The sequence below is a fragment of the Primulina tabacum genome, chromosome 5 (assembly GCF_025594145.1).
Source record: "Primulina tabacum isolate GXHZ01 chromosome 5, ASM2559414v2, whole genome shotgun sequence".
Taxonomy (NCBI): domain Eukaryota; kingdom Viridiplantae; phylum Streptophyta; class Magnoliopsida; order Lamiales; family Gesneriaceae; genus Primulina; species Primulina tabacum.
The window spans coordinates 7,728,519-7,737,886 of record NC_134554.1 but is presented as its reverse complement, the minus strand read 5'-3'; the positions used below and the strand labels follow the sequence as shown (position 1 = coordinate 7,737,886).

Here is a 9,368-nt window from a genome sequence, read left to right as displayed (position 1 = left end):
TGTGAGACGGTCTCACGGGTCGTATTTTGTGAGAAATATATTTTATTTTGGTCATCCATGAAAAAGTGTTACTTTTTATGCTAAAAATATTAATTTTTATTGTTAATATCGGTAGGATTGATCCGTCTCACAGATAAAAATTCGTGAGAATCACAAGAGACCTACTCTAAAATTTAACCCAGGGTGACGTGAATTCCCATTTCCCCCATTCCACAACCGTATTTCATTGGGGCACATAATATCTTCATCCTTTTTTGTCATTCTACCATCTCTTTCAGCGATGGGAACTCCTTTTAAGGCCGATGTGATGGTCTTTTGCAAGGTCCCTCCAAAACTTTACAGCAGTATTCAGACAATGTATTTTTAACCATCTCTAAATATTTTTTTCCCAAAAATACTCTGTTTCATAAGCAATTTTCTGACGATATGTTATGTTTATAACACTCTATTTTTTCAGACAAATGAACCAGATCGCGAGTTTTTGTTCATTTTGGAACTGAAACGAAATATTGATTTAGGTTCGAATTCATGGAAGATGGTTTACATTTCGGACATTCTAGTTCATGTGAAAGTGTCTTTATTTTCTACCTAATCCTTCTTTTTTCTTTTCCAACTAGTTTATAGTCAATTTCTTATTATGTTTCTTCACATATACTGTGGGATACGAACTAAAAGAACATAAAACAGATGAACTTGATTGGAGACAAATCACAAGTTGTGAGAAACATAAAAAATTTCCCGTGAAAAATACAACACAAGACAACAGCAAAGATTATCTACTAGAGTAGACCCAATCTCCAAATTAATTTTCTTTCCAATAATAATATCTCAAAAAATATGACAAATTTAAACCTTAGAGTGCCAAAAACTCCTAACCCAAACTCTTCCGATCATAAAAACCAAAATGTATAGCAACAGCCATAGTTTGTGTGTATTTCAAGAAACTGTTTACAAAAGGCACAATACAAATTCGGGGACTCCACAGTACAAATTAATTCATCACCAGAAGTCGATGGAATCTGAGTCATGACACCCTCAGTTAATGAGAAAGCCAACACCAACCTGTTCAATTAAAAAAAAAAAAGACATTAATTTCTGACATATCATGGATTGGAAATTGCACTGTTAATCAGTGCTTCCACCAATGTCCCACAAACGAGAGGCTTCGGCGAAGGGATCCTAAGACAGCTCAATCCACCTCCAGGAACCGCTGAGCAATCTGTCCCAGGTCTCTGGAGTTCCTTTCCAGGGATGCAGTTCAAAGAGAAATCAAATCCCACGTTTCTGAACGACAATTTGTCACAGTCTTGGCTGAACCCGGAAAAGAAATTTGCTGAAAGGGTTAGATTCAAAAGTGCCCTTAAAGAACATACTAAATCCGGTAAAGTCCCGGAGAATTTGTTGTTTCCAAAGTTGAGGACCTCGATTTCACTCAGACAAGATAAAGAATCGGGCAGATGCCCCGTTAACTTGTTGAAACTCACGTCTAAAACTTGCAAATCAGTCCACAGGCCAACCCCTTCTGGTATGCAGCCTGTGAAAGGGATTGTTCCTGTGAACCTGTTGTTTGCTAAGTTAATCACAGAAGCTGGAGAGTTGCCTAAATTTTCCGGGATTTCACCATCAAATTGGTTGTTGTTAAGGAAAATTGCATCAAGTTTGGTGTCGAACAGATCCTCCGGAACGGGGCCTGAGAATGAGTTGAATCTGAGGTCCAAGTAGAGGAGATTTGGAATGTCGAGAGCCGTGGTGGGTAAAGGGCCCAAAAATTTGTTGTTACTGAGGTCTAACTCTGTCAAGGATTCGAACTCCCTGAAAGATGATGGCACAGTTCCAGTGAACCTGTTGCTGTTGAGATGGAGAAGAGACAAATCTGTGAGAAAAGACAGTTCTTTAACCAGAACACCTTGAAGATTAGCATGGTTAAGATCAATGGCGGCCACCACTTTGCCCGTGGGATTCCCCATGAAATCTTGAGTCTCCGAGCAGAAAACCCCTTTGTAAGAGCACACATTTGAACCAACCCAAGAACCCATTATCCCCTTGGGATCATCTGTAATGGCAGATTTCCATGTCTGCAGCGCAGTGTAAGCTCTGCTGAGACTCGACGCTGAAGGGTTGTTCGTCGGGGGGTCGACTCCTCCACCAATCCACACACCTCCGCCGCCCACGGCAATGCCGACCCCTTCGCCAACAATAACTGCGAGTGCAGCTTCTGTAACAATAATAGGGAGGATAAACGCAAGAAGCCAGCTAGTCTCCATGTGCTCTATGGTAAAATGTAAATGTTTTAGCTACTTGATGAGATTCGCTGGAAGGATATACGGATTAGGTTGCTGAATTGATGACAAAGACCGGTTTCAGTTTTTACTGTTTATGTGCCATCGAATGTTTCGAGCCTTCGATGGCGCAGAGATAAAAGCAAAAGAACCAAAAGTCTACAGGGACTAGGGTGAGTTACATCACATTTACTATAGTGCTAAATTTGTAATTCCATGGTCCATCACTCAATCCATTTTACCATAAATATCAAGTTTGAGACCATATTTTAAATAAAATTGAATAATAAGAAAAATCCTCCCAGAAATAAATTGTGACTTTATGGGGATTTATTTTTGGTGTAAATGTAAGTACTGATTTGTCACTTAATTTACCTTATATTGAATCTGTTATATTTATATGCCATATATATAATTTATTTAATATGTATGCGTCATAATTTTAATATCATCTTCATTTGTTTTAAAATATTTATTGGATATACTTAGATTTCATTTTGGACTTCTGGAACATCATTTTCAAAAATTTATTTATGTAGTTAAATTAACTAATATGAAATACAATTTTTTTATTAATGAGGATTTATTTATTCGAATGGTATGCAAAGCAAATTTTGTTGGGTTAATCATATTTAGATAATTTTTTTTAGTTTTTTTATATTGGGGTTTTCGATAAAAGTTATTCATATGCGCAGAAGAGGGGAAGCAAAAATAACTTTTGACACATTTGGATTGCGAGGGCAAATGATTATTTAAAAATTATTATACTGTATAAATAAATCCTATAAATAGGGATTTAGTGATTTTATCTCATGGTTCAAAATGGTGGATATAACCCAATTTTTTAGACATCGACATTCACTACTCTACGGGTATGCACTCACTAGCTAAATCATGGATATATGAATTGGCTTGCAAATTGCACAAATTAGGTAAATACGTAGAAGATTGCATATAGGTTCAAACAAAGAAGATTTTTGTGTCCCTGTTTAGATATTTGGATTGGTGAAGGATGTGAAAACTTGACAAACAGTTATGTGTTCAATTCTCTCTATCAACATCTTTTTGGACGAGCATGTTACAAATGACTTACCTGATAGGGTTAACCAGACTAGCGTGATTTGCATGGTAATATTGATGTAGCCAGAAGGTTTACTCAATATACACAAAAAAGTAATAACGTAAGGTTCACACTTCATCAAATTAAATTTTTTATTGAATTATAACTTGAGACTTTGACCCTAAACTTGAAACAATCAACCAATTCAACTTTCCTTGAGAGCCATGTTCTTTGTCTCATCTCATACAACTTTTCTTGAGAGCCATGTTATTTGTCTCATCTCATATGGTAATAGTAAAACATCGGTTTTAAAAAATAGTTGGCATCACTTTTAGCTAAGATGGTTGCGATTCTAAAAGAGTATCAAAATAATATATATACTATAACATTTATAAAATTAATACCAATGCATTCAAAATCCATAATCCAATAAAAATCAATCATATTTATTTTTCTCCTAAAAACATAATGGACATGGAACTAATCGTTCATATTGTCAATGTAAAATTGAAAAAAAAAATGGAGATGACATATGTAAGACCAAATGTATATCACTTTATCGTAAACTATAATTAGCGATAACAATTTAACTTCAAAATTTTAAACTATATAACAGCTCTTGCGTTAGTTTTTTTATCATTCTCTTTAGTGGTAATTATTGCACTTTACAATCCACGTACCAATAATTACACGCTTTACAATTCATAAAATCGAACATATGATATTGACTCTAGCGCACTAATTATAAGCTCAAACACTTATTAAAAATTATAACTTATAATGACCACACAGTTCAATGTTGTGTCTTGATTATTCTTTAATAAAAAGAATTATTACATTCAACAAGACGATGAATGTTGAAGTTGCTTCCTCGTAGAAATAAAGGGGATCCAAATATAACAATAGCTTATGACCTCTGAATATGCATCGTGAAATTATATTATTGGTGCAATTTTTAAGAATTTAATAATTTGCAAAACGACTAAATGGCAGGCCAAAATTCGTGTAAACATGCGCTGTCTCACTCAAAACGACCAAAATTAAATGGCCAATATTGCACTTTTATCTGTATATGAAAAAAAATTTAACTAGTACCATAAATTTTATTTTAGGGTTGATAAAAACGCAACATTAAAACTTATAGTTACTTCGGAATTTACTTCTTTTTTTAATGTTCGAATTTATGTTTATCCATAAAAATTTGAGGAGCATTTTTTTTTTCCGGTAAGTATATGTGCTGTACGACTTTATTTATCTTTGGTTTTTGAGTAGGTCTCTTGTGAGACGATCTCACGAATCTTTATCTGTGAGACGAGTCAATCCTACTGATATTCACAATAAAAAGTAATACTCTTAGCATAAAAAATAATATTTTCTCATGGATGACCCAAAGAAGATATCCATATCACAAAATATGATTTTTATTGCGTTATACATATAAAATTATTTTCTGGAAAATGCCTCTCATTAATTGTTTAATTAAAATGACAATCGCTATACTTATAGTTTATAAATAAATTTCACAAAAAGTAATATTATTTTATAATTTATTAACGAATTTCATTTATTCGGAATGTAACGTAAATTAGTTTACAATAGCTATACAATGAAGTGTCACTCACTTATTGAATGTGAATTTTTTTTCATGTTTCATTAAATCCAATAAATGAGTGACAGCTAACTGATATTCACATAAGTACAAGCGGTATATATGCAACATATAAAACTATATATATTATTTGGACTTTTCAATATGGCATTTATTATGTCATGTTGTTTTCATATCCGGAATTTTATTCTACATATGCAAGTCGCAATCTTAAAAGAGAATAGTTAAAGTGGAGCAATTACTTACATCATCATGAGTTAGTTTTTTTTTTTTTTTTAAATCGTATTGTTACATGTAATTTGAATTCTAATAGATCACACCTTTTTTCTTATTTTTGTTTGTTTGTTTTGGGATGGACAAGATAAAGTAAAAATTGGAGAATAAAAGGGCTAAAAGTGCAATTAAAGCACAAGGGACAATGATATATGAGTAATGTGTATGTGCAAAGCCCATAAAAGAATCGGGGTAGTCAGATTAGCTTAGAAAAAGCCCAGGCCCAGTATTTGGAATTTAAAAGAATCGGGGATAATCAAGTCAATTTATCAAAATATTTTCTTCATTTATAATAGAATTTAAAAAATATATATATTTTCCAATGGAGTAAAATTTTTTTAGTTTTAAAAAGGAAAAGGATAAGAAATGGATAATAATATATATAACAGGAAAATGGCGGCATGGCCCATCAGTGGATCCTCGTCACTCCCATTGATGCCATTCACTTGACTTTTTGTTCACTCCTTTCCTCACCCCCGTCTGAATTCTACGATCTTCGATCAGGGACCACTCAGACATCTAGATTCCATTCGCGGAATCATTCCGCTGTTGATGCCATTCTAGTTTTAATTCAGATTTTGCTTTCGGTTCTCGATTATCTCCTGGTTGTGGGGAGTTGCTTAGAATTCACTCCACATATGGATTCGATTTCTGATGATCTGATTTTGATTTCGAGTCCCGATTCATCGTTTTTGACAGCTGGGTTTTAGCTTCATTTTATTTTCTTCTCAATTCGTATGTAGATTTGACCTGATTAAATCGATTCAGTGGGTTTTCGTGATAATTCGTGTTGCTATTGATTGCGATGAAGATCGAGGAATTGGATGATTCTATGGATGGTGGGTTGGAGAGAAGCTACGGTGATAGCAGTAATAGTGATAAGGAAAGAAGGCTGATGCCGGTCCGGGTCGACGCCAAAAGGGCTTTGGTCGGGGCTGGGGCTCGGATACTTTTCTATCCGACCCTTTTGTACAACGTCTTCCGGAATAAAATTCAAGCTGAGTTCAGGTGGTGGGATCAAATTGATCAGGTACAACACATCTTCATGGTTCAGGGATTAGTCTCTAAAATTCTTCAATGTGTTTTTTTGGGATTTGATTGTTGAGGTAGTAATTTTGTCAAACCTGGTTTTGTTTGAGTTACAATGTGTGTAACATTAAATTTGCGTTCCTGTGATCGAAGCTAGCGGATTGTCATATTGAAAGTACAATCACAAAAGCTTTGATTCGAGTCTGATGCAAATATGCAATCTTTGTATTGCGACTTTTTGTGCCGATGGTATAAAAATTAGTTTAATTTTGTAAGAAATAATCTTAGGCATTTTCCCATGTTGAGTTGGAGAAATGCCTGATAGTGGCCGTCTCTTTATGACCGCTCGGTGATGATGCTTACTCAGTTGAGTTTGAGGTTTATATATTTTCGCTTTCAATGATATCCTCATCATGGCAGTTACCAAATATTTATGTATCTTGTGTTGGATATTTAAACTGAAGATATATGTCTAAATATTTGCATCTGTGACGAGTATTCAGTTTCTCCTGCTTGGAGCCGTTCCATTTCCAAAGGATGTACCTCGGCTTAAGCATCTTGGAGTTGGTGGTGTAATTACTCTGAACGAGCCCTATGAAACCTTGGTACCGACATCTTTGTACCATGTAAGTTATTTATCTCTGGCTTGACTTTGGTTGTTGGTATTGTGTGAGTCTGTGAGGCTATGATTATTCTAAGGCCTTTTTCTTATAAGCTATCATACATTTATGTTTAATTTATATGAGTTTACAGTTTCTTTTGTCCTAAACGGGTAACTGTTTTATGTGGCAATTTTATTTTTAAAATATTTCAGTTATGGAAAACTTTGGTGTGTTTTTACAATTAGAAGTCTTCCATCATTTGTGTGAGATGTTCTGTCCGGTCCCTTGTTCAAATTGACTTCCAAGGATTCTCTTTCTCACTCAGTGTTCTATTCTTACTCACACCATCATGTTGCATTATTATTTCAGGCTCATGGAATAGACCATCTTGTAATCCCAACCAGAGATTATTTGTTTGCTCCATCGTTTGTGGACATTAATCGAGCTGTAGATTTCATTCACAGTCAGTTGTTTCTTTTCACCATTTTCCTTATATCCGCTTTATGTCCTTATAATTATACCATCCTCAACACTTTCCTTTCATTTCACGCTGCTCGTAGAAAATGCTTCTACTGGTCGAACAACCTATGTGCACTGCAAAGCTGGACGGGGACGAAGCACAACCATTGTCCTCTGTTATCTGGTGATGTTCTTTTTTCTCCACAGAATATGTTAAGTAACAATGGCAATGTTGGACCTTCCTGACACCTTAACATGATTTGCAGGTGGAATATAAACATATGAGTCCTGTGGCCGCACTTGAATATGTTCGGTCTCGAAGACCCAGGGTGCTATTGGCCCCATCCCAGTGGAAGGTATACACAAAACCAGGGCTAAATTGCCCAGATATGAGAATTTAGGGGAGGGGGTGGAAACAGGTGTCACGAGGTTGAAATCCTTGCAATTGACATTTTGCATGTTGGGTTTTGCTAGAACCATGGCAAGTGTATGTACCATACGAGAATTATTAACCCAAGTTGTTGGAAGAGTTGATCGCACATTGTCATAAATGCATTCCTTTGTCTCTGTGTTTTGACGTTGGAAGTTACTACAATGTGACAAGAGAGTCGTGGTGAGAAAATGGCACATATAACTTTAGGGAAGGTTGAGGCAAAACATGCAGTTGTAGAAAATCACATAAAATCTCAAAACTTTTTATTTGTTGCGAGGAACGCAGAACGCCCCTTGCACCCTTTGCTGGATCCACCTCCTGCAAACTGTATTTTTTTCTAGTTATTAAATCAAATTACAAGATTCCGTGTCACGTGGATGCTTTAAAACTCGTAGTTGCTTGCTTTTCCAGGCAGTTCAAGAATTCGAGCAACAGCGGATGGCCTCGAAGGCGATGTGTACGTCAGGAGACGTTGTTCTCATTACAAAAGCCGATCTCGAAGGTTATCGTAGCCCTTGCAACGACATCTCTGGCAAGGAGCTGATGGCCATACCCAGAATATCGATGTCAATGCCTATGATGGCTAAGTTGTCTTGCCTCTTTTCATCGTTAAAAGTTTCAGGTAGCTGCGGACTGATAACAAGGCAGCTAACAGAGGCTCGTGCTTGCTAAGCTTGGAGGGGAGCATATCTTTGCATACAAGCTAACAAGAAAAACGTCCATAATCTCGGGCGGTAAATGATAAGAATATAAATAAACAGAAAGAGGATACTTTTGGTGACCCATATGACGGTTGTACATAACATGGGTCGGGTATGATTTGGTTCTTAATTTGTATATAACTACAAGTACTACTATTTCATCTTGGATCCTTTGCTCGTATACTGATTTTGTGAAGTCGGGTCAAATCCATGGATTGGATCCGAATATTTCTTCGGTTGCCTGGCCAAGTAGAGTTGGACTCAGGAGAAGCGTGTTATATATCTTTGTTTGCTACAAAACAGACATCGTGTATATATATATATATATATATATATATATATATATATATATATATATATATATATATATATATATGTATGTATATTGGTTTTTATCATCCAATTCCTAATAATGAATTGCAGGTAAAATAAGGTTACCTTCGCGAGTACAATGAAATAAACAATCAAACTTTGAGTTGGCAAATATTAAAAAAATTAGTATATTAAAAGGCTTAATTTTAGCCTCGGTTTTATGCAGTTGAATTGAAAAGGTCTCCAATTTATCAAGAAACATTCTTATTTTCGAGCTTCAATTTTTTATGAATACCTTTTAAATCGGTCAAGGTTTAAGGATCGAACCATTTTTTACGAGAATGTTTTCTTATTTCTTGTTTTTCTTATTTAGGACACTAATTCTTATAAAAAAAATAGTCAAATTCGTCCTTTATTTTGACATATTTTCAGTTTGGTCGTTTAAAAAAATCAAATTACATTTTTGTTGATGTAAATATATTTTTGTTTTAAATTTGTTAATGAGATAAAGTGGTTTAATTTAGTGAAGAAGAATCTGAAAAAAAGGAATTTTAAGTACAAGTGTTATTCCTCATTGCACTACATATATATTATTTATTAAATTCCGCGAA

At 34.9% G+C, this 9,368-nt stretch overlaps 2 protein-coding genes across 2 annotated transcripts; one reads left to right on the top strand and one right to left on the bottom strand.

The window, feature by feature from the left end:
• Positions 1-785: 785 nt before the first annotated feature.
• On the bottom strand, positions 786-2,555 carry LOC142546111 (leucine-rich repeat extensin-like protein 2). Its single transcript, XM_075653629.1, has one exon. It carries the CDS (start codon positions 2,262-2,264, stop codon positions 1,104-1,106), a length of 1,161 nt encoding a protein of 386 aa, XP_075509744.1. The 5' UTR covers positions 2,265-2,555; the 3' UTR covers positions 786-1,103.
• A 3,060-nt stretch (positions 2,556-5,615) lies between these two features.
• LOC142546110 (phosphatidylglycerophosphate phosphatase PTPMT2-like) lies at positions 5,616-8,727 on the top strand. Its single transcript, XM_075653628.1, has 6 exons — positions 5,616-6,251; positions 6,754-6,876; positions 7,222-7,315; positions 7,413-7,495; positions 7,578-7,667; positions 8,156-8,727. The coding sequence occupies exons 1-6, from the start codon at positions 6,027-6,029 to the stop codon at positions 8,414-8,416; spliced, it is 876 nt and encodes a 291-aa protein (XP_075509743.1). The 5' UTR covers positions 5,616-6,026; the 3' UTR covers positions 8,417-8,727.
• Positions 8,728-9,368: the final 641 nt, after the last annotated feature.

What these genes read in the sequence shown, in the direction of transcription:
- LOC142546111 (XM_075653629.1), bottom strand. Translation starts at nt 2,264, where the DNA reads ATGGAGACTAGCTGGCTTCTTGCGTTTATCCTCCCTATTATTGTTACA.
- LOC142546110 (XM_075653628.1), top strand. Translation starts at nt 6,027, where the DNA reads ATGAAGATCGAGGAATTGGATGATTCTATGGATGGTGGGTTGGAGAGA. An exon ending in AGCTGTAGATTTCATTCACA is followed by an intron (nt 7,316 to 7,412) that starts GTCAGTTGTTTC and finishes CGCTGCTCGTAG; the next exon opens with AAAATGCTTCTACTGGTCGA. An exon ending in CCATTGTCCTCTGTTATCTG is followed by an intron (nt 7,496 to 7,577) that starts GTGATGTTCTTT and finishes CATGATTTGCAG; the next exon opens with GTGGAATATAAACATATGAG.